The sequence below is a fragment of the Dasypus novemcinctus genome, chromosome 6 (genome assembly GCF_030445035.2).
Source record: "Dasypus novemcinctus isolate mDasNov1 chromosome 6, mDasNov1.1.hap2, whole genome shotgun sequence".
NCBI classification, from domain to species: Eukaryota; Metazoa; Chordata; class Mammalia; order Cingulata; family Dasypodidae; genus Dasypus; species Dasypus novemcinctus.
In genome coordinates, this window is record NC_080678.1 from 78,805,032 (window position 1) to 78,829,173 (window position 24,142).

Genomic DNA, 24,142 nt, shown 5'->3' on the forward strand with positions numbered 1-24,142 from the left:
TTATTAAGTGTTTGTTGAATGAATGAATGAATATATGAACATACAAAAATATTGTTGGAAATTAATGTGTGACCCAGACGATGTCCCGGGACTGGAGCCATCTGTTACTACACGCTGGTGGGTGATGGACCCCAGGCCCAGGGAAGGGGTTGGGTCTCGGACAGAACATCCCCACGCCACCCGGAGCAGGCCCATGGAGGAGTTGAGGGGTTCCCCTTCTCTCTCGCCATCTGACAGTGGGTTGTGCAGAACCTTTCCCACGCCCTCAGCAGGGTCAGCAATGCAGGTCACAAGAGGTCATGTGGTTTGTGAGCAAGACCCCGGGTGCGGCATCAGGAGGCCACCCACCCACTCAGTGGTCCCAGCTGCATGCCGGCCTCCCTGGGTCTCTCATTCCCATCTGCACACTGGGACTCAGCAATCTCCAGAGGGTGATTCTCTGGTGCCTGTTTGAGTCTCCTGGCTGCTGAGTCAAATGCCATGCAATACGTTGGCTTGAACAGCAGGACTTGATTGGCTTGTGGTTTTGAAGCTACGAGAAGTCCAAAATCAAGGCGTCACAAGGTGATGCTTTCTCCCAAAAGAATGGCATTTGGGGGCCTCTCGCGGTTTCTCCTTTCTCCTCCAGGTTCCTTTGACTTCCGGCTGCTGCCTCTGGCACTCTCTCTCTCTGTGGCCTTCCCTGTAAGGCCTTCCACAGTAGGATTAAGAGCCACCCTGACTCAGCCGGGCTATACCTTAACTGAAGAAGCCTCATCAAAAATCAAAAGCTCTTGTGTCCAAGGACTCACACCCCCAGGAATGGGTTAAGTTTGAGACCTTGCTTCTCTGGGGTACACAGCTCCCACCACCACGGTGCCCAGCCAGGGTAGGGGTCTGTCATTGCCCACAGCTCTGCATGTGGCCAAGTGGCCCCCATGGGAGACCAGCCCACACCTCTACTTTGACTGCAGCCAGCACCACGGAGCTTCCCAAAGCCATTGCCCTGCCAGGCTGCCTCTGAGACCCCTAGAGAGAAGCCCTGTGGGGAAGGGATTTGGAGCTCTACACCCTGCTCCCTGCTTAGCTTGAAGGGGGTCGCTCGGACTTTCTGTGCCTCAGTTTCCCACCTGCAACTTGGGATAGTAGAACCTACCCCGTGGGGCGATGCAGATTAAGGGAGTTAACAAATGGAAACACTTAGACGTGTGCCTGGCACCGAGTAGGCACCTAGAGGGATGAGCAGCAATGACAATGGTGCTGGTGATGTCAAAAACCTCCAACTCATCGCTAAAATTTGTATGTCTCAGGGGAACTTAGTGGACCCAGCCATGTGCTCTCCCAAGACCCAGCAGAGCGCTGAGTCCCATGTCATCTCCCCAGGCACACCTGGTGATAGCTGTGCAGCCCGGATTGCCAAGGGCAGGGCCTGCGTCCCCTAGCCTGTGTGCAGCCCTGGGAGCCAGCGTCCTGTCAGGCCCAGCGGGCCTGGGCATCTGCCACCCACGTGACCCAAACATCCGAATTGCCAGGGGCTGAGCTGTCACCAGGCTGCTTCTCACTCTGAGGACACTTCCCCCAGCCAGGAGGCATGGACTTTCCAGTGGGGCCAGCCCCTCTGGCAGGCTGCACCTCGGGGGACATTTTCAGATGTCCCCCGCCCTGGAGCCTAATAGGTCCCAGACGCTCCCCTCCTCCACCAGCCACCTTCTCTCTCCTGTTCTGAAACCCTGGTGTGGGCCCCCCCCCCCAGTTACTACACCTCTCGACTTGTTTTTTTTCAACGTTTTGTTCCACCTTAGCATGATGGTTTGACGGAGGCCAGAATGAAAGAGGCTGTTTCCTCCTGGACTGGCACCAGGACAGAGGAGCCATGGCTAGAGGAGGAGGGAAGGAAGCGGGCTTTGGGAAAGTGAGGAGCGAGGGGAAACATGAGGAGTCTTTATTGGCCGAGCATAAAAGGAGTAGCAGGAGTGGCAGCTGCGTTAACGTCGCCAGGTCACTACTGGCCAGGCAGATGCTCCAGGCCCAGCTGGGAAGCCAGCAGCCCGGGGGGGGGGTGTGACTCATGTTCCGCAGAAATGCCTTTTATTTCATGATTTTTCTGCTGCTGCTTTTCTCCCAGCCCCTACCCAGCCCCGGCCCTTGCTTCCTCCTCGGAAGACTTGAATTTGTCATTCTTGGCGATTGCCAAGACAGCATAGGGCTGTTGCTGAGGTCTATGGGAGGGAGAAGGGACAATGGACGCAGAGAGGAAAAGAAAAGAGAGTGGCACAGAGGGTGCGGAGCGTGAGAGGTGGGCATTGAGAAAGAAGTGGGCAGTGGTCCCGGGAGGGTAGGGCAGCCGGCGCATAGCTTAACAGAAACCGGGGCAGACCCGCAGGCCTCAGGCAGGGAACGGAAGGAGACGCCTTGCCCGCTCTCCTCGCTGCTTGTTTCCAGTGCCTTCATGGGAAACTTGGAGAGGACAGCGAGCATGAGACCTGTCATAATCTCTTTGGGTTTTGTTAAACTTTCCACCTTTCTCTGTGAACTTTGGTGCCCACCGTGCTGTGTTCTGCAGAGCAGCCCTGCACACAAGTTTGGGCAGGTCCTGAAGAGTCTGTTTCAGGGACAGGGAAGCTGAGGTGGGGGCCTGTCCTAGGGATCACCTTTAGGCTCCCAGGAGGGCTGAGCCTGGGGTCCAGACCTCTGGAATTCTCATCCAATCATGAAAATACGGAGATGATATAAAGGGGGAGGAGATTACATTGGCAAAGGCCGGCCAGAAAAATACAAGCTCTGAAGTCCAGATGAAACCCTTGGACACCGCTTCTAAGGCAGCCACCCCCTGACCCCCCAACCCCCCTCTTGCCACGCCCACCCACACCTCGTATTCCTTACAGCAGTGACGCTGACCCTGGCATTTTCTCTCTCTCTTTCAGGACCTCCTGTAAGTACTCAAGCTGCAGCCGGGCCACACACATCTCAAAGAACTTTGCTCCCTGCCGGTAACGGGCCGGGGTGGGGGGTCGGCCGTGGGCCCTCTGCTGCCTTCCCAGGGAGCTCCTACGCAGACCGCCTCTGCAGATCCCTCACGACTCTTCACACGGGAAAGGAGGCTGTGTGTCGCCTTCCGCCCACCTCTACCCACTCCAGGGCCGGGCGGTGGCTGCCCCCCCCACCCCCAATACAAAGCAGGGCCCGCATTTAAATCTGAAAGGACGGCTCGCCCCATTGTTAGCCCAGCTCCTTTGTCCCCCGAAGAAGCAATTGGGGTCAAAGAAGCACAAGGTATTAGAAAGAGGAAAGAGATCATCTCTCCTCGGTTCTGGTCCTTGGAAAGGCTCCTGCCGGTCAGAAAACAGGTCGGCGTGCGGCTCTCAGCATGGGCTGCGCCAGGCCCCTGGCGCCACGCCCCAGCAGTAAGTGGGCAGCTTTGCGATGGCCCAGTCCCCTGGGCGGGTGGCGGTTCTTGTGTAAGGGAAAGTCATGGCGGCAGGCTAGACCTTGGAGACGACACGTAAATTACAGCGTCCCTCCTCTCTCCAGGAGTCCCTCTGAGGCCCAGGGTGGGGTGGGGGAGCCCGGTTATTTCCAGAGAACTTGAGAAGAGCCCAAGGAGGCTATCTCCCCGAAGTAATGGACCCAGAGAACAGGAGCACCGTCTTCTTTGAGAGACATTTGATATCCCAACAAAAGACCCAGAGGGCACTAGGGGAGCCGGGGGTGGGGATTTGAAAGAGCCCAGACTGCCTCATCATGTCTCAAGAAGGTTGCTGAAATCAACCAGGCTCCCGTCCCTTCCAGAGTTGCTTCCTCTTGTTATGTACCTGGGAGAGCAGCCTGCCCAGTTTTTAATAGGGCCATTATTTAGTGTTCCATCTGCTCCCCGAAGAGTAAATTGAACCCATGCTGAGAACCCTGCTCAGCGCCCCGACTGATGAGTCACACCAAGAGAGGAGAATCGCCTCCCTTCTTGAACTGAGGGGGAATGATTTATCGTGGCGTGTTTGGGATGTCGGATCTCAATTCCTGTCATCAATCTTCCAAAATAAACTCTGCTATTGGGAACTCTGACAGACCACCTGCTGGAAATGGCCCTTATTTCCCCCCTGTCCTTTCTGACAAACCAAAAGAGCCCTCACCTCCTGCGCCCAGAACCTCCTGCACCCACGGCGTCTCCACCTCCAGGCTGCCGGAGCCACCCCAGGCGAGGTCAGCTCTGGGTCCCTGCTGAAAGGGCGGGGCCCCTGCCAAGGCCCTGCCTGGCTCGAGGGTCCTTTCCTCACCAGAAATTTAGGGTTCCGAGCACTCTGACCTAGAGCGGGTGCCGCCGAGGAGAAGCAAATGTTCTCTCCTCGTGCTCCCCACCTGCCCGGTTCCAGCCGAGTCACACCTGTGGCGGCAGCAGAGGTATCCGGGAAGCGATTCCCCCATTCTGACCTGGCACGGAGGAGAAGTCCTGAACCTTTGCCCGACGGCTGCTGAAACACCCAGGCAGGAGGAAGCGGAGCCGGAAGTGCGTCAGGGTGGAAACCTCCGCCTCAGCCCTGTCCTCTCTGCTCCCTGCAAAAAGTCAGGGATGCCCTTGGTGGCAGCGCCTGCCCTCTGCCCTCTGTGGCTATCGCTGGGGCCATCTCTGGGATGGCTCTGCACTCCAAGCAGATGACCCGGTTCCCGACAGGACAGCCAGTGCCTAGAGGACACGGCAACGAAGGGTGCATTTCAGTTGTAGCAGGAATTGTTTAAGATGTAGCAAATGTGTGGCCACCCCTGCCCACCCCTCCTGCCCATGGCAGACATTGCAAATCCATTAGGAGGCTTCTTAGCACAACCCTAGAGTCAGGCACTACCAGTCCATTGGAGGTGGCGCTCAAGCTGACATCTATTGGTCATCCAGCCCAAAGCAGGGCTGCAGTAAGGCGGGAGCGCGCCAGAGGCTTGGGTGGAGGCCGGCTCTTCCTCGTGTTGAGCCTCCGTGTAGCCTCGTGAGGATGGTGTGATGTGGGCGATAGTGGTTTTAAGTCCTTGCGAGCTGTAAGTGAACTGTCCCTTGCTGTTCTGGCCTGAGTGGAGCCTCCCTGTGTGGTTGAACCCCGACCCCACAGGCTCAGCGCTAAAGCTTCAGTGGAAGGAGGGCTACTCAGTGCCCTGAGGGGTCTCTGTGGGGGCCTGGGAAGGAAGAGGGCTAAGTTTCGGGCACGTGGTATCGCCCTGATTCATTCATTCACACAGGTGTCCTGAGAGCCTACAGTGCGTCTTGGAGAACGTAAAAGCCCCTGCCCCGGGAGCTGCGCTTTGGTGGTCGGGTGGAAGCATGCAGAGTGGGTGGGAGGTGTCCTGTCACCCTGGCGGCCGTTACCCAGCACTCCCAAGGCACAGGGCTGAGAGGGCGTCCTCGGGAACTACGGCGGAGGAGGGGTGTCCTCCCGGTGCCTCCTGGGTTTCAGCCCTGGAGCAGGAACTTGTCCTCCTAGGAACATCCTGAGGCCACTTCGGCTTCTGCCTTCGGTGTATGGGAAGAGCAGGATGTCTGCAAGGATGAAATCTGTACCTGCTAGGAGGGTCTCCAGAGGGAGAAATCGAGGCCAGCTCCTCACACCCCTCCAGCCCTCTTCCCTTCTAATAGTACTTGTAATAGCACCATTTGTTCAGCGCTTCTAATGCCAGACCCTGTGCCGAGAGCCCTGCGTGCATTCTCATTCGGTCCTAAGAGCTAGGCGTGACTGCTCTCCCATGTGCCAGAGGAGCAAGCAGAGGGCCAGGGGGCCCCGCAGCTTACCTACCGTCACACAACCAGTAAGTGGCAGAGCCAGGGTTTGACCACAGGCAGGCTGACCCCAGAGCCCATCCCTTAGCCTCTAAGCCGCACTGTCTCCCCTACCAAGATGCCAGTGTCTCTCCTGGACCCCCTGCCTCCTCCAGGGCAAGGTTGGGACTTAGCTCTCGAAGCTCTCCCAGGTAGTTCCTCCCTGTCTCAGTTTGCCAGAGCTGCTATGACAAATATGGCACAACGGGTCAACTGAAGGGACTTAAGTGGCTCACAGCTTGCTTGGCTGTAAGTCCAAAATTAAAGTTGTGCAGCCAGTCAGGGCAGCTCTGAAGAATCTGGTATTGCAAACCCCTGACCTGTGTAAACCTCACTGTCACCCCTTTCTTTCAGGGTCCCACTGGAAGACCTGGACTCCCGGTAAGCAGCTTTCATTTCTTCTTTCCTTTGCTCTTTCTCAACCCGAGGCCTGGCTAGGTGGGTTGGCTGCTTTTCCTCTGGGTGTGTCCGGGTGAGAGCCTCTCTCCAGGGTCTCTAATCCCTAACTGAGGGGAAGCCCACCCTCAGCCCTTGCCTCCTTTGAGACTAGGGAGGGCCCTGCTGGAGCATCATGAGCTACAGCTCAGCCCCTTGGGGCCCCTCCTGGGGTCCCAGGCATGTGACGCACACATGCAGACCCCTCCAACTCTGACACTGACCACCAGGCAGACCCCCCGTAATGGGGGGGGGGCAGCAGCCCAGTGGCTCACTGCCCCTTCTTTCCTGCGCCTTCTGGTGAAAGAGTAGACGCTAAGACTATTTTCCCTCAGGTGCTATTTCTGAATTTCTGGAAAGGCTGTGCCAAGTAACCATAGGGACTTTGGAAGGATGTAGGAATAATAACAGTAGCCTCCTTTTAATGGGACCTTAACATGTACCAGGCCTGTGCTAACCGCACTTTATACATTTGATTTGTTCAACAACTTGGTGAAATGGATGGCATTATGCCCACTGGAAAGATGAGGAAACTGAGGCTCACAGAGGTAGAGTACCCTGTCCCCAGTCACTCTGCCACTAGACCTGTTGGAGAACCTGTGTTATCACACATCCTTCCAAACTACTGTTCCTTGGGGTCCATGTTGACATTTGAGAACCATCTTTGAAAGTCTTCTAAGATATAGCTCCATGACCTCAAGCATGGGCACACATCGGTTGAGTGGTACAGAGTGACTTGGAAAGATGCTGAGATGCACGAAGTGTGCCAGGCTGCCCTGTCTCCCTTCACCAAGGATTCCAGACCCTTCTATGAATGCCTCTTATTCCAGTTACTCCTATTTAGTCATGAATTATACTGTAACCTTTTGACCAGTACAGCAGCTTCTAGAATTCATATCCAGCAGTGACTTTCTTAATGAAATGCATGTGGAATCATGTTTAGCCTTGAAAATGGAAACCCTCCAGGAAGTAAGAGCCCCGGAGCAGAGGGCGGGCGGGTGACTCGGTCCTACGAAACCCAAGGAGGGGAAAATCAGATGACTGAGGAGGAACGTGGGCAGACCTTGGTTTTTCTTACCAAGTCCACCTTTAAAAAGCATTTAGGGGGCAATTCACAGAGCAGGGCTGCAGCATGCAGTTTCCAGCCTGCTGACCATTCCGTGCCTGTCCCTAACCCAAACATTTTATGGCCAAGACTGCAAAGAACATTAGTTTTTTAAGAGAAACGAAAAAGAAACTAAAACCCACATCCTGCAATATCATTTGAAAGCCCAATAGCATATGGACCGTTGGATGCCACAGCTGATGACCAGCAGGGCCTGGGGTTCTCGGAGACCTTGGGCCCATGGATTATGGTCTTGTTTATGTTTTCATTGTGAAGGAACCCTGGAGTGACCCAAGAAAAGATTTGCTGGCCCTGGCCCTTGCTGTGAAATGCAAAAGGTGTGACGTACAAGCAAGCTTCTAAATTCACTAGCAGGGCTGGAGTAACACTAGCAGATGCCATTTACTCCACACAGACTGAGTGCCAGGCCTGCCCATGAGCCCTTTAGAGACATGATCTCATGGGATCCCCATAAGAGAGAAGCTCCTAGGACCCCCATGGGCCAGAGGCTGATGCTGAGGGAGCTTAAGGAAACAGAGCTGGTGCTTAAAATCAAAACTGCCACCTTGCTACACTTCAACAGGGGCAGTGCATTTGACTCCACTGGACTTGACAACATGTGCGACAAAAATCTAATTTTAGTGTTGATTGCTATTCTTTGGTGCATCCCACACACATCTTGTAATGCTTTCACCTTGGCGGGGTCAGCAGAAGCACAGAATGGCCCAGAAATGCCCACACACTTCAGGAAAACCCAAGACCCCAGCTGTCTGATCCCCAGCAGGCTGGACAAATACTGTCTTCTCTTCTGCATCTGATGGCTCTCCACCCTTCCAGGCTCATACCGAACCCCAGGCCCCACCCCAGGTTTTATGATGTCTGCACGCGCATGATTGCAAAAAAATATTTTCTACCAAGTGGGGGAGGGGGAAAACTTAATAAGCAGATTTCCAGAGCAGGAAGACGTAACCCCGGCTACGAAACAAAGTGATCTTCCCCTCACCCGTGCCAGCAGCCGAAACTCGTGCCATGGCTGAATCCACATGGCTCGCGGTGCCTCCTGTCAGTGCTGGAGGTGGCCGAGAGGAGGGAGGAATGGAGAAGGCCCCTGTCCACAGCTTTCCCCAAAGGAGGGCCTGGGAAGGAGCAGGGCGGTGTGCTCCTCAGCTCCAGCAGTCAGACCCAGGGAAGTGATTCACTCCTGAATCACAAGGAGCTGCCTGTGCCCCTGCCCCATGCCTCCAAGTTGCACATGACAAGGATGAGGCACAATCTGGTCATAGCTGGAATGGGCTGTGACAACTGAAGCCTAAGTGGGAAGGGCCCTGGACCCGTCATGCTACACACGGGGAAACTGAGGTTCTGGCTCGACTTTAGTTTGCACAGCGGTACGCCTGGTGCAGAGAGCAATAGGGGGCTGCTTGTGAACAATCGTGGGTGCTGCATGGGAAAGTTCTCCCACATGGGAGGCCCCCACCTGCCCATGCAAAACAGGCCTGGGTGCACAGCCAGCCGTGGGGTCCTTCCTACGCTGGCCTGGCTCCAGCACATCTGTCTGTTTCCGCCTCATTCACCAGGGAGACAAAGGTGCCATCGGGATGCCGGGACGTGTGGTGAGTTGGCGCATCTGCACCTGCTCCTGGGGGGCGCTGCTTGCTTCTCCGCGCTGGCCTGGCCGCCAAGCCACGGCAAGGTGCTGCCTGCCCCAGCCTCCTGCCCCTCCCCAAGTCAGCTGCAGAGAGGGCCAGGGGAGAAGGGAAGGCCTTTTATTCTAGTCCTTCGGCCTTTACAGCATGGCTTTATTCTCCAGAGAGCTGCCACGGCAAAGAGCAAACCCAGGAAAGGTACACAGATGAGGCTCCTTGCTAATCGCGTGCAGGTGGCAGGGTGAGGCCTTGGGAGGTCTCCCACCCGCGCCCGAGGCAGCACGCTCGCCCTCTGATTTGTAGCTGCTCCTGCAACCGCACCCCAGCAAAAGATGGAGAAAATTTGCAACCTCAAAGTTATGGTGTCCGTCCGCTGGAAGACTGGGCATGCTTTACAGAACCCGCACGGAGCCAGAGCTCCAGGAGGAGCGCTCTCCGTAGATGGAGACACATCTGGAGGAGATGACAAGGACGGGGCTTGGTTGCCTGTGGTGCCTCCAAATCCTCACCAGGAGGCTTTGATTTAAACATTAACATTTCCTACTGAAAAACTAAAATGGAGACAGGGAAATGAGAATTTGACAAGGAGAGCATTTCCCAGAAATGGGAAGGTGGCACTAGGCCTTGAGGTCCTGGGTACCAGGTTTTTCCTGGTGGCTTCAGAGAGATGGTCTCTAAGGGACTAGAAAGGGCAGTGCAGACACCTTTGGCCACCTTTGGCCGCCTCCGGCTGGGATGACCATACACTGGCCTCATCATTGCCCAGTTTGAGGCTGGGGCTGCTCTCCTGGCCTGAGTCCTAACTGTGCCCTAGCCGTCAGCTTCCACCTCCACCCTGGCTTCTTCCTCCTCCTCCTCCTCTTCAGCTGGCATTGGCCTGAGGCGTTGGTGTGGCATCCATGTGTGAGTCTGCATGCCTGGAGTGAGCCCAGGGCTCAGAGTTTGGGAAAAGGCATCCACACAACAGCTAACTCTCACGATTGCTAGCTGCATGCTGGGCATTCTGCTAAGAGCCAGACACAAATTAGCTCATTCTGTCCTCCCAGGAACTGCATCAGGCAGGCAGATTTCCACCCCTATTTTTCAGATGAGAAAACAGAGGCTCGTCTGAAAGATGTGTCTTTCCCCAGGTCACATGGCCAGGAGGAGGCTGAGCAGGGAGTTTAGCCCAGGCAGTCTGACCTCAAAACCTGTGCTCTTGACCCTGACCTTGACAGTGATGCCCTCCAACCCCAGTTCCCCAGCCATTGGCACAGTAGCCTAAGGAGGAGCTAAGCCTTAGGATGGGGCCATGGTGCCTGGGCCTGGGACCTTTCAGAGGTTCAGGACAAGGGTTCCAGGTCAAGAGCTTGGAACTCTCCAGGGCCCAGCCACCACCACCCACCAAGGCTGGGAGGCTGGGAGCCCTGGGCCCCCCACATGAGGCTGTCCCACCACTCCCCAAGCAGAGCACTGAGGAGTTCCCGCCTGCCCCAGACCTCTGCTTTAACTGCGCATGCTCGCAGATGGGTGTCCTTCCTGTAGAGGCACCAGCCCCCGCCATCAGGTTTCCTGAGTGTAGCCTCACGGGCTCCTGAGTCTGGTGCTATCGGTACCCCGTCCCACTGCTGAGGATGTTGAGACTCAATTTGCCCAAGATAGGGTGGAGCGGGGCTTTGTACCTGAGGGGGCTCTCAGAGCCAAACTCCTTGCTCCTCCCGGGGAAGCTTCAGGAGCCTCTGTTTAGCCCGAGTGCTGTGGCCTGCAGGAGGCTGCAATGTGCCAGCTGGCGCCGCCTGGCCTCCCGCACCCACACTCCTTGGACTAGGTAGATGTCCACACACACCCCTAAGGTGTCCCTCTGAGCCTGATTTTGACCCACGGTGGGGGGAGGGGGCAGGCTGCATTGAGTCTCCCCATTTCCTTCTACTCAAGGCTATATTCAAGCCATTTGGGGGCTTTTCACCTTGCTTGTGCTATTTTAAATGTGACAATGGGCCCATTTGGCTGCCCAGTAGGGGTCCGGGCATGAGCCACCTGATAAGGACTCCCGGGTGGCCAGTGGGAAATGCCTGAGTTGTTGGGGGGAGGTGGAAGGACACAAGAGGTGACACCCCTGCACCCCTCATGGTCACTGTGGTTACAGGAGACCCTCAGCCGATGACCCAGTTTCCTCTGTATTCTGACCCTCCTCCATCCCTCCAGTTGGTGGGTTCTGCTGTGGGTCCACCCATACTCGCCATGCCCACCTCCCCTCTTGCCTCATCAGCCCCAAAGGCTCCCCGCATGCCTCGCTTGGCAAAGCTCTGACTTGGAGGTCAGCTGGCCCCTCCATCCTCGCAGAATCCACCACCACATCCCAGGCCCCGAGCAGTCCTCCCCACCCCCAGCCACCCCCCCCCTCAAACTGATCCAGCCCCCGAGTGCCCATGGCTTCTCAGCAGTTTCTTACCTTGGTGAGTTCTTCTTCTCTCTCTTTCACTCTCTCTCTCATGCACACAAGCATACACTTTCCAAGAGCCTCTTTCACCCCTGGCCACCAGTTCTCCCCGTTTTCTGGAACGGCAGCAAGGCAGACTGTGGGCTGAGGCTGAGCTGGTGGGACGGGGACCCTGCCGTGTGACAGCATCTGTGTTTTGTTTTGTTTCTCATTTCATGGTGATTTCTTTTGTTTGCTCATTGTGCAGTGACACGGATTCTTGTGTCTGTGCTGCTCTCTCATCCTCTTTCTTTTTTCTCTCCCTCCCTCTCTCTTCCCTGCACCCTGTTTTGCATGTGGCTGCCGCAGGGAGTAAAGGGCCACCCAGGCGAGAAGGTGAGTCCACAGGGTCTCCTTCAGCCCCTCCAATCCCTTCTGCCCCGTGGAATCTCTGGGGAGGGGCTTTCAGAGCCCCATTTCTCAGCTGCTGCCCTGCCTGGCCACCCGCTCACCCCGTGGCCCCGGCAGAGCCAGCAGCTCTGGGCTGACCCTACAGCCCTAGAGCCCAGCCCCCTGGCAGCATCGGAGGAGTCTTGGTCCCAGCTCTCCTGGCTTAGCGGGTCTCCCATGGCCCATCCGGCTTCACGTGGCCTCCTCACTCCGATCCCGGGACATAGCCAGTCCCTTCCCCAAGACAAGGCCAGCGCTCGTCTGTTCTGTGTCCTCAGACTTAGAAGCCCCTTCTTCAGGAAGCCCCAGAGAGAGTTCCCTGGGGAAACACCCAGGAAGGGGAGACTCCCAGGGTTGTAGAGTGAAGTCTGCTGGGAGGAGGCGTCTATAAGGACGAGCCCAGCTGTCCTTATATATGTATGTCCTTGTCTATAAGGACAGCCACTGCCATCCTGGAATATCAGACTAGCAGGTTCTTAGAGATTTCAGAGAATAACACATCTAACCAGCTCATGTTACAGATGAGGAAACTGAGGCCCCAAGGAGGGGTGGGGCTTGCCCAAGGTCCCTCAGCAAAAGTGATGCAGACAGGCTGGAAGCCAGACCTGCCAGTGCCCAGCCCAGTACTGCTCCGGCCGCCCCTGCTGCCTTGCCCGTGGATCGCAGCGTGTATTTCTTCACGATAGTCTCCCTGTCTCCAAAATTACAATGCGATGGCAATAGTACAGCAGCCACTATGTATTAACCACAAACTCTGTGCAGGAGCTGTTTTAAGGGTTGCACCTCTGTTATCCTAGTTGACAATCACACAGCCCTAACAGGGAAGTTCAATCTTCCCATTTTATATGACAGCTGAAGCACAAAAAGGCAAGGTCATTGCCCAAGGTCACAGAGCTGGGGAGGAGCCTAGGTGTAACTGACTCCAAAGTTGGGGTCCTAGCCACTGCATTGCTGTCCCCCAAATGGAAAGAAGTCTCCTCCAGCCCCAACTTCACGCGAGGCTAACCTTCCCAGGAGAAGGACAAATGACCTAATCGTTGTCTAAGGACAATAGCAAACACCTCAGAGCACCTTGCGTGTGGGCCAGCCATTGGGTTAGGCACATCATAACATCACTTCGTGTAATTTTCGTGTGCTTTCACCTCTGTGTTACAGATGAGGAAACCGAGGCATGGGGGAGTTTAATAGCTTGCCCAAGGTCACACAGCTGATAGGGGAAGGAACTGGGCTTCAAACCCAAGCATTCTGGCTCCAAAGTCTGTGCTCTTAACCATTAAACTGCAATGCCTTGTATAAAAATTCTTGTGTAGTTGCAGTGGCATAAACAGTTACTAAATTGCCATCGCCCCCTCACCGGTGTGCAAGGCATTCCAGTTTACAAATGCATTGTGCACCTTGCCCTGTAAGTTTGGTAGAGCCGCTCCCAGCACCCTTCGTTCGCAGAGGAGGCATGCCGTGGGCCCAGAGAGGTTTCCCAGTTGGCCAGTGGTTTCAAAGCAAGACCTCCAACTTGAGGCCTTGGGCTTCTCACTCCCCTGCACGTCCCTGCTGGGAGGTGTGGATTCCTGATGGCAGCGGACACAGTTGCCAACCCTCTGTCAGAGCGTCCCATCTCTCCTCCTTCCGTGTTCCGTCCTGTCACCCTCCTTCTGTCAAATCCCGCCACCACCACAACCACACGCACATACAAGTATTGGTCTAGCTCGCACGGCCCCTTGGGCAGCTCTGTGGCCTCAAAGCTCAGCATCCTGCACCATCCCCTTGGGGCTGAAAGTTTTGCCCCAGCCCTAACCCTCTGTCACCTCAATCCAGGACTAAGAAATTGGAGGCAGCTCAAGCCATCAGGCCCAGGGCTGCTGGACCCACGTAGTAAGTCCCCACCTGCTGTCAACAGCCCTGGACACCAGCGTCACCAGTTAGAGGGAGTGCAGCCAGAGGGGCACTTGGGGGTGGGTGGGAAGCTCTCAAGACCTTTAAAACTTGGGGGGGTTGGGCTAGGTGGGGAACCGTCGTGAGCAGGGCGATGGTCGGGAGAGCTCGGGGCCTCTGGCCGGGGCAGCCGGTGCTGAGCTGAGCCTCTCCCTCCGGTGTCCCCTCTCCACTACCTCCCTGAACACCTCTTCTTGGCCTGCCCCACGGGGTGCCCGCACCTCTGCTCTTGCTCACCTCGCAACACCCACGCCTTCGCCCTTCGTTTCCTCTCTTCTCACCCCACACCCTTGGCCTCCCTTTTGTCCCCACGGCCTCTGGCTTTACACCCCCTCCTCTCCTGCTCCCCCGTCCCCACCTGCCAGCTCTTCTCCTTTCACTCTTCTCTTGCCCACTTCCCTTTCCTTGCCATCGTCCCACCCTACCTCACTCTCCTTTATCTCTCTCCGCACAGGGGGCCCCGGGAGATGCTGGGATATCCATCATCGGTCCTCGCGGCCCCCCTGTAAGTGGTTTTTGCTCTTCTTTGGAGTGGGGGGTGGGGGTGGTTGAGTTAATGAAAAGGCCCCAGGTGGGGGCGGGGGTTGGGGGTGGGGAGCGAGTCCTGGCGGTCCCCCTGGGTGTGGCGGCCACTCCATGTGGTGTGGTCAGCCAGACCGGGCCACAGCGCTGCTGCTGATGTTGAGGAAAGTGGCCTGACTAAATATACCTAAATTACAGCCTCTCGGCGGCCTCGGGAGCGCCTACTCTCTGACCGCAAAACTCTGGTAGCTGTGAAGCAGCCTGCTATTTGCGGGCAGAAGGGAGAAGGTGCCCGCTCCTCTCTGGAGGGGACGCTGCAGCTTTCCAGGGGATGCGCCTTTACTTCCAGAAGCCCCCGGAGCAGACACCCAGCTCTGGCCGAGGCCCAGCCCACCACCCACCCTTGGAGGCTCTGCGTATGAGCACTCCTGGGTCCAGGGTCTCCGTACCCTCCACCAAGGGGCCAGGAGCTTGGGAAGTCAGGGCTGCTTCCTCTCGCACGTTTCCTTAGGGACAGGAAGGGAGACATGGTGAGGAAGCTGGGACGATGCGTGTCTACGGGAGGGAGAGCGGGTTGTTTTCCCAAACCGCACCTGAACATGGGACTTAAATAAAATCATCAGACGTCAGACCAGAAAGAACCTCAGCGACTGTCTAGTCCAGTCCTCTCAGAAGGGGAAACTGAGGCCCAGAGAGAGGAGGGGGTCTGGAGGGTTTCCGGCAGGTAGAGGCCGGGCGGGATCAGAACCCAGGGCTCCTGGCCCCCGGGGCTTCCACCACCACCGCAGGCTGCCCGGGCTTTGCTGTGCTGGTTTCCTGCCCTGCGATGCATTGTGAGGGGGTGGGCCCAGGGGTAATCCCGAGGGCCCAGCGTGAACAGGGCATGCCCAGAGCCAAGACTGCATGTGCACCGCGGCCGGCTCCTCTCCCGCCACGCGAGGCTGGCGTCTTTGAGAGCCCTCCGGAGGCTGACGGGCCCTCCCGGCTCTCGCCCCCTGGGAGTTCTGAGCGGGGGCTCTCACCCACAGTCTAAGGAGGGGTCAAAGAGCACATTGCTGTTATGTCCAAGGGCGGGGGTGAGAAGGAGCTAAGAAGCCAGGAGGAGGGCCGTGGTAAGTGCTAGAAGCTAAGCGATGGGGCCGAAAGGGGGCTCCGTGGAGACCCGGGGAAGGTAAGAGAAGGAAACAGAGCGTGGAGCTGGTGAGCCAGGGGAGGTGGGCAGGTCGGGGCCCGGGCCAGAGGCAGGGTCTGCACGCCCTGGGCTGGGTGGACACGGCCTCCTCAGCAGCTCAGGCTGACACTCAGGACCTGACGTGCGGCAGGCGGTGTCCGTAGGCCTTTCCACTTCTTCACTCATTGCGTCCTCACGTTACCTCCGCGTTACAGAGAGGTCGAGTGACTTTCCCGAGGGGCACAGCTGGAGCGCAGCCACACTGCCAGATTAATCACCCCGGGAGACGTGCCTGCCCTCTGGAGCCCTCTCTCTGGCTCGCCAACCCGCTGCCCCTGGCAGGTTTCCAGCCTCCTGTGCATCTTAGCCAGAGAGGAGCTGGGAGTCAGGAAAGTCACAGAGAAGGGGGACAGAGTCTTGGGTTCTAGCACAGAGGGCCAGGCTGGGGGTAGGCCTGTCAGGGCCGGAGCTTCTGCCCTTGGCCGCCGTCTCCGTCTTCTGCGCCATCTGGCCACGTACGTTCCTGTCGGCCCATCATGCTGCCTCCTCTAGGGTCCTTTCATCAGCACCACGTCAACATGCCACCTTGCGATTGCTGAAAAGGCCCCCCTCTTGGAGAATGTGCTTAGGGGCAGTTATCTGCCTCAGCGGCTCCCAGCTTCTGGCCCGGCATGTGGAAGCCTAATCAGGAACATACCTACTGCTCCGGATGTGACTCCAGTGGGGGCAACGACCTGCTCAGGTGGCAATGCCAGCATCCTTCTCCTGGACACCTGCCGTGAGCTGGGCCCCTAGGCCCCCCGCTTGTGGTCCTGCAGGTCGCCTCCTGCCCTCCCAAAATGCTGCAGGGCAGGCGCCACCCGTGCGTTTTACGGAGAAGGAGGCTGAGTGCTCTGACTCCTGCCTGTGGTCATGCAACTAGTAGGTGGTGGCGCTTGGACTTGTCCAGTTCGTCCTCATTCCAAAGTCCAGAGTCTTGCACTGACTCCCCATTTTTGTGCTTTTAGATCTCCTGTTTAAAAAGGATATTTAACCGAAAGAGAAGAAAAAACAACTGTCCCTTTGGTGCCTGCCTTGGTGCTAGGAGAGCTTGCCTGGTTTGGGGGCCCTTAACCAAGCCCAGCGTCCTCCGGCATTGGCCTCTGTCGGTGACCGTCACCCGACAACTGGGCCACCCTGCTGAGGCCGCCCTGGACGGCAGGGGCAGTCCCTTCAGCCTCTCCTGGGAAGCCATCCTGAGCTGGGATAGTAGGGGTTGGGGGAGACAAAGGGGCCATTTTTCATTGAAGGGTAGAGGTCAAGTGGGGCAGGCCCTGGCAGCCAGAATAATGAGGAACATGTGGCTTTGTACACAGCCCGGAAGGGTCCGGCGTAAATGCTGCTAATAAGAACCAGCCTTGCTGCTTTTGGGGCCACCTGTCTCCTCTGGTGGAGCTTGATAAATGGTCCAAGCTAAGGAAGAAACTATCTCAGGCGCTTTGGAGGACGATCATGGTTCATAATTCAGTGAGGCAAGATGCTCATGCAGCATGTCTGGGTGTGCTGACCCCTCCCCACCTTTCTGAGAGGACCTCCTACCTGCAAACTGTGTGGGCTAAAGCAACAGAAAACAGACGGAAGGTTCTGGATGGAAGAAACCTACCAGCCGACTTCCTTCCCTGACCCCTGACCCCTGACAGAGTCAGTTGTGCATCTGCCCAGAGCCTGTGCTCCATTACCACCCACCCCAGCCAAGCTGACCATTTTCCAAACAAGATTCTGTGTTGGTAAATGCTTCATTGTTGGATGGGGGTAGGGAAGGGGAGGCAAGGAGAGCCCTTCTTCGCCCACGGTGTGCCGATTTCGGTGGTGTGAACACTTTCCCCACAGCCGATTGTCAAGTTCCCATGCGATGCCACTGGACACCAAGCTGGGGGGATCTGCTCTCGGGAGCCAGCGAGTCAGTTCCAGCCCACTACAGCCTCCGACCCTCCGGCTGCAGACAGATGTCTCCACTTGGACATCAGGATGACACGGCAAAGTCATCGCGTTGAGCTGTGCTCATCTCCCCAGCCAGGTCTGCTCCTCCGTATAGCAGAAAACATACCGTAAAAAAACAAAGTGCCGAGATGGAGCAAATATCTGCAGTGCATATGCTGTCAAAGAATTACTGTTCTTACAAAGAGCCTTACTCAAGTCAATAAAAGCAGAAAACCTAGTAGAAAATATTGGTAGCAAGTACAAACAAATAGGGCCAGCGGTAAAAGAGGGAAAGCTGTTCAACCTAAGCATATAATTGAAAGATGTAAATTATAAACTCTCTCCAAACTTCCCCAAGTGCCTCACCCAGGCCCAACTTCTGCAGAAAGCAGAAACCCAGTTTCCATTTAGTTAATGACGGCATCTTCCCAAGATCCCTGAAAAAGCCCTGGTCAGCTCTGGATTTGGAGACTTACATCCTGCCACCCGGCAGGTTCTGTAATTAGCAAACCGCATGATTACCCCGAGCGTGTAAACACGGTCTGAGTGGGCCTGGAGGATGTTTCTTGGAATCCTCTCCTCCTGACCTTTGCGTCAGGCCTCTCCATGCTCAGAGCAGTAGAGAGTCAGTACTGGAAGGTTCCAGAGGCCACCTTGCAGGTTTCCGGGTTTTCTCCTTGGTGCTATTCTTAGTGTCACTTACCCTTGAGAGGGGAGAGGCTGGAGGCCCTTCTGATCTAGGAATGGTGTCCCCTCCTCCTGCCCTTTGGGCTGCCTGCCACAAGCCCCCTTAGCCTGCACAGATTCCAGCTTGCTCCCCTCCTAACCAGTGCACCCACCCTGACAGCGGGGTCCCCTCCCGACCCAGCCAGAGGGGCTGGCTTGTCCCCTGAGCAAAGTGCCGGGGCACTCACTTCCTCAAGCCCTCCTGGCTCCAAGGAGGACCCATCCAGCCTGAAGATGTTTCAGGGTCTCAGCAGATGGACCCAGAAATCTCCCTCTGTGTTGGATCTGATTCTGAAACCACTGCTTAACAAAGACTCTGTTGAGCCCCGGACTTAAATCTTGCTTTATTCTGAGTGCTCCTCGGTTCAGTTCAATTCAGCTATCATTTCCCAAATGCTGACAGAGTACCACCCTCAGGCTTTACAAACATAATTACATGTAATTCAGTGGCCCCATGAGGCTGAACCAGTATCCCCATTCCGTGGAAGAGGAAACGAGAGGTTACCACTTGCTTGGATCACACCACCATCACTGGCAAAGCCAAAATTAGAACTGCCAGGCTCAAATGCCTGTGCGCAGGAAGAGATCATGGCCATCTCAGCCAAGTGGAGACTCCAGGCCAAGAGCTGGAAGTGTAAATGATGTGTGTCCAGGGAAAGGCAGGTGAGTCAGTGTGCCTGAACGAAGAGTGGATGGAGAGGTGAGGCAGGAAAGGAGGCTAAGATGGTTGATCAGGACTGGACTGAGGATGACCTTGAATGACGTGTGAGCAGAAGGGAACCCTTGCTGGTTCCTGAGAAGGGCAGTGACATGACAATGTGTGGTAGATCTCTACTGCCCTTGACTTCCGGCAAGCCGCCCCCCACCCCCAGCCCTGGATCTTCACAGTCCCTGCTTCTGCTGACCTCATGCTTCTAGTCTCCAGCCTGACTGTGTGTTGCTCTCTGCACCTCCAGGGAAATGGGCAAGTTGCTTCACTTCCCACAAAGATTAGGAGATCCACAGATTTCCCATCCGATAGGAGAAGCCTGCAGCCAGGGTAGAGGAAAGTGGACAACTGTGTTTGCTTGCCTGAAGGTCGAGCCCTGGTATCGGCTGATATCCAAACCACCCTCAGCTAAGTGGCCATGAGCAATGGCTGTCAATCGAAAGGACCTGGAGGGTTGCAGTCCGGGAGCCCAGTGTGCTGCGGTCTGAGCCCCCGCCACCTCCGCTCTGCTGTCATGGTTACAGGCCGAGGCTCAGTGCGTCCACAGGGTGTGGAGCTCTCCTGCGCAGACCCTCAGGATGCTGCCTGCCTCCTCTGTCCTTTCCCCATCCCCATTCGCTGAAGGAACTTCCTACCAATGTTCATGCCCATCTTTCTCCTCCCTCCCTCCCAGCCAGCTCTCCATGGGGTGGGTCTCCCAAGGACGCCCACAGAGGAGTGGGAAGGAAGCCACGGGTCTTGGGGAGCAGAGAGCCAGGAGCCAGGGCTTAGCTTCATCCCCGTGCGCTCATCCTCACTCCTCTCCTGTTCTTTCCAGGGCCAGCCCGGCACGCGAGGTTTTCCTGGATTTCCGGTAAGCAGGGGCTGAGGTCAGTTTTGTCCTAGGCGGTCTCTGGGCCTGGTTGGGTGGGACTTCACCCAAGGCCAGCCCTGAAGCCCTCTTTCTCTTCTAAACCCTACTTAAGGACGCCCTTCCACTACCGTTCAGAGAGAGCGGCCAAGGAGAGTAGCTCGGTGCTTGGTCCGTGGAGCAAGTAAAACCAGGGAAATAAACAAACAGAGGGGCAGGGGGCAGGGATCAGGCGACCTCTCAGGTTGCCATGAGAGAAGTCACAGGCTGATAGAGCCCAGTGTGATGCCCGAATATGGCGCAGATGAGGCACTGCAGGGAAACCACCTGTGCAGCTCAACCTCCCATCTGGCTCCCGTGCAAGCAGCAACCCGGTGGCCATCTGGGTGCCCTTTGACCCCTACCTAAGGGGCCCAAGAGGCCGAGCAGGGTAGCTGCTAAGTCCCCTCTCCCCAGGCCTTGGTATCAGTGGTGATGGCCATCCATTGGGTTCTCCCCTGGGCCAAGCATTTCATTCACTCTTCTCTTCCCTTTGTGAAAGATTCTTTCAGACTCATCCCCATTTCAGGATGGGATATTGAGGCTTAGGCTGAGTCATGGTCACATGACCAGTAAGTGGATAAGCAGGGACTTGAACCCTAACTTGTTGGAGTCTAGAACTCGCGCTCTTAACCGCTGCAGCGTGCAGCCTCTTGGCAAGAGTCCTGTGATGCTTGGTTTTCATATCTGGCTCCTTCCTGTTTCAGGGTCCCATTGGGCTAGACGGCAAACCGGTAAGTGGGCCCCCAATACCTGTGGGCTCTTCTTGCTGGGCCCAGGTCACCAACCCTGGATCTCTGGGCCCTCCCTGACTCCTTGGAAGCCGCTTTAGATGGACCGAGAGCGCGTGGAAGGGTGAAAGGGGAGGAGACGCTATTTGAACTAGCTGCCCTTAATGCTAGTGAGTTGTCCACAGCCGCCAAGCTGGGTTCTCCTCCCCCGGAGCTTTTTCGTTTGTTTTAATCCTCTCGACTTAGTCCCCTGACGAATGTTGATGGGGAAAGGAACCCCTTCCCCAGTCCTAGGAAGGAGTGGGCCAGAGGAGAGCTTGGTCCCTCCGAGACCCCTCACCAAGTAAAGGGATTGGGTGGTCTTACCGATGGCCAAGCCCACCGTCCCCCTCCCCTGAGCAGCTGGCACCCCCTGGGAGGAAGGGCCCCACTGCCCACCCGGTCACACCCCCACTGCCGGCCAGCGAGCTGTCCTGCTCATTTCCACTCATCTCATGGGACCGTGCGCCCCGTGAAGCCCTCCTGGGTGTGTGGACAGGGCAGAGGCTCCAGCCCAGAGACACCGCCCCTCCCACCTCTGCACTCTGCAAAGGGCGGTGGATGAGTGACCACGACTGAGTCGGAAGGTCAAGGGCTGGACACAAGTGGACGCATGTAAACAAAAAACGCGTGAAGAGAGCCGTTGGGGATGGGAGGGAGGAGCCGCTGTGGAGGGGCCGAGGGGGCCGCCGCCGATGTCGCTGGCATTCACGCTCTTCTCCTTCCAGGGCCACCCCGGACCAAAAGGGGAGATGGTAAGACTCCAGCTCCGCTGCCTTCCCGGGAGCGGGTGGGGGCCCTCCTGGACCTTTGCCGAGCGCTGCCCGGCATAGAGAGCTGACCGCGGGCATGGCCGCCCCTCTCGGACGCTCCCAGCCGTGCAGCACACCCCCTTACAGTCAGCACGGTGGGGGGGGGTAGGCAGGGCAGGGGGTCCCAGGGAGAGGTCTGCCAGTGTCACCAAGAGGTAGAGCTAGCTCAGCACCCCCAAACTGCCCGGACAAGCTTCCACTCAGCAACCCCCCTGGGGCGTGGGGAGCCAGCCAGGCATCTCCTCTGGGGGAAGGCATTTCTCCTTGGCTGGGTTTTCCCACCATGCCCGGGATGGCGTGGCTTTCCCAGTGCCCGCCCCACGCCGAGCTCCTTGGCCTTCCTCCTGGCCCCTTCCCCCTGCTGCAGAGCCTCCCCAGGGCTGAACGATTCCCGCCTCCAGGTCTGGGGCGTGCCCACATGGTGAGGGGCCGCCTGGAGGCTTGGGAGCTGCCACCAGGTGGTGAGAGCAACACGGCAGCCCCCCGGCCCTCCATCCGCAGGGGTCTGGCTCGCGCCGTGCTGCACGTGCTGGGCTGAAGACCCTGTCCGCCCACTGCGGGGGCGCTGCCAAGACAGGGGGAGGTGGAGCCCTGCCGCAGAGGGAGGCCGCCCAGTCCCGCAGGTGGTAAAGCAGGCCGAGGCCCCAGCTCTGCCCCGACTGGCCACGGGACCTCGGCGGCTTGCTCCCCCTCTGCCTGTCTGCCTGCCTCAGGGGCAGCCGACACAGCTGGGGGCTTCTAGGCGGAGGGCACCGGACGAAGTACTTTACGTGGTCCTCTAGTGCTCCCTCCGTCCTCCGTGGCACCTGGCCTCCACAGCCTCTTCTCCTGTTCTGACAGCTGTGGAGCCTGTTTACGGAGTGTCTTAATGTGCCCGGCGCTGGGCCAGCTCCAGGGATACAGGCAGGAGCAAAGCAGACACCGACCTAGCCACAGTCTAGAGGCGGAGGCACACCTTTGGGTAATCACGCACGGAGCTCACGAATTACTAAGCGCTGTGGAAAGGTCATGCTGGAGCCCTGAGAAAGCTCACCCCACAGAGCAGCCGCCACCAGGCTGAGGGTCAGAGACGCTTCCCTGCAGAGAGGTGTGTGACCTGGGGCTCGAAAATGATGATTTAACCAAGAGAAAGTAATAAAGGAGCATGCTGGGCATTGGGCATGGCCAGAGGCCCTGAGGCAGGAAAGTCCTGGAGCTGTTTGTGGAACGGGAGAGGAGTGGCCCTGAGGCACAGGAGGCAGCCGATGGAAGAGCTGGCAGCTGGAGTCCAGGTCTTCTAGCAAGCTTTCCTCCCCGGCCCAGCTCCCTTTGCTGCACACGCATTGCTTACAGCCCCTCCCTTGTTCTTAAGCGCGCTGTGCACATGTGTGAAGGGAACCAAATCAACTTCCATGCTTCCATTTTTATAGAGGCGTGAGAAACTCGGATGCCAGGAGTTTGGGGTGCTTATTCACTCTGTCCCTCCTCAGCTCCCCACCTTCTTCCCCTTCCTGGTGACCTGATGTTTCCCTAAGGCTGTCTGTGGCACATCCAAAGTAGTAATAATGGTCCTCAACGAGGCACTGTTCTGGAATCCTCAGAACAAGTTTGTCATCTCCTTTTTACAGAAGGGGAAACCAAGGCACAGAATGGTTAAGCACCGGGCTCAAGACCACACAGCTACTAAATAAGGGAGCTGGGATTCAAACTGATGCAGTGGGATCTTCCCACTCCTATATGCTGCCCCCCTGCTGCCGGGGCCTTTTGTCTAGAAGGAGAAGCACCCTTGTATGGGGCTTCTTTCCCTGACCTTCCACTGCTCACACTGTCCCTCTACCCCATTCCACTTGACCTGCCTCAGAGCCTTCCCATCTATGAGGGGTCAAGGCTAACTCAGAAGATAGGGAAGGGCCACCTCATCTCCCATGAGCCTGCGTCAATGTGATAGATCCCCACCTGCCTCAAAATCTGACAGGCCGTAGAGCCATTAGGCTCCTGTTTAGCTTGGCACAGGGATCCCGGAGCTATTAATTCAACACTGCTGCTTAATGTGATTATCTTGGCCTGCTCAGCATCTGTCCGTCTCCCACTCGTCTCCCTCCCCAGACAGTTTCCCCTGGGCTGGGCATCCAACTCTGGGGTCTGAGGCTCACACTCACCCCTTACCCTGTGTCCTCACCTGCTCTGCCCATCTCTCAGTAGCCCCGAGAACGCTTCAGACACGCTGCCGATCCAGATCTTTATTAGCTCTCTCCTTGCTCTTACATGTTCACAATTAATTGAAATATTAAATGTATATATATGTGGGGCAAACACATAAGCTCTGGGACCCACAATTGTCCCGAGAGCCTCTACCTGGGACCTCTGGTCTCAATCCTCCAAGTCTCTTGCTGTCCTAAAGACTTCGTGTTACTTTTCTCATTCCCTGGCACCCTGTCTTGCTCACACTCCTCTCTGTTCCCTGGGTCCCTGCTGGATGAATCGTCTTCTGCTGAACTTGGCTCTAAACGCTCAGTCAGCCAGAACGGCTGAGGGTGCCACTCAGATTGTCCCAAAGGCCACTTGTCCCCTTCTGGTGAACCTCTGGGGATTTCCCAGTTCCGAGGTTAGTCCAATTGGCAAGTCGGGGGCAAGAGAGGCCCTTCTCCCACATCTCGGCACCCTGAGGACAGTGCACCCAGGTGCAGTCCATCCATGGGGGCCCTGAGTTCTTCAGGTGGGCCTTATGACCCACAGGGTGGCCACTGGAAAGGACTGCAGGGGGCACAGGGGGCCAGGGACTGCTTGTGCGGGAGTCAGTGGCGGAGCAAGTCTAGGAGCCACGTTCACAAAGGGCGGCAGCGTGGAAGAGGCTGGGCCTCTGCAGTGAGAC

At 57.0% G+C, this 24,142-nt stretch overlaps 1 protein-coding gene across 7 annotated transcripts in view; it reads left to right on the forward strand.

Annotated features, from left to right (window-relative positions):
• The first annotated feature begins 5,846 nt into the window (after window positions 1-5,846).
• COL13A1 (collagen type XIII alpha 1 chain) overlaps window positions 5,847-24,142 on the forward strand; it is a 77,020-nt gene continuing 58,724 nt past the window's right edge. For 4 of the 7 annotated variants that reach the window (XM_058298958.2, XM_058298959.2, XM_058298961.2 and 1 more), the window contains exons 1-7: window positions 6,131-6,151; window positions 8,888-8,923; window positions 11,724-11,750; window positions 14,188-14,238; window positions 19,638-19,673; window positions 20,417-20,443; window positions 21,208-21,234. In XM_058298958.2, the coding sequence (XP_058154941.1) occupies window positions 8,909-8,923; window positions 11,724-11,750; window positions 14,188-14,238; window positions 19,638-19,673; window positions 20,417-20,443; window positions 21,208-21,234 (183 nt within the window). In that variant the 5' untranslated portion in view covers window positions 6,131-6,151; window positions 8,888-8,908. Of the gene's footprint in view, window positions 6,152-8,887; window positions 8,924-11,723; window positions 11,751-14,187; window positions 14,239-19,637; window positions 19,674-20,416; window positions 20,444-21,207; window positions 21,235-24,142 lie in introns of all 7 variants that reach the window. The other 3 variants (XM_071215838.1, XM_058298960.2, XM_071215839.1) reach the window with 3 other exon arrangements.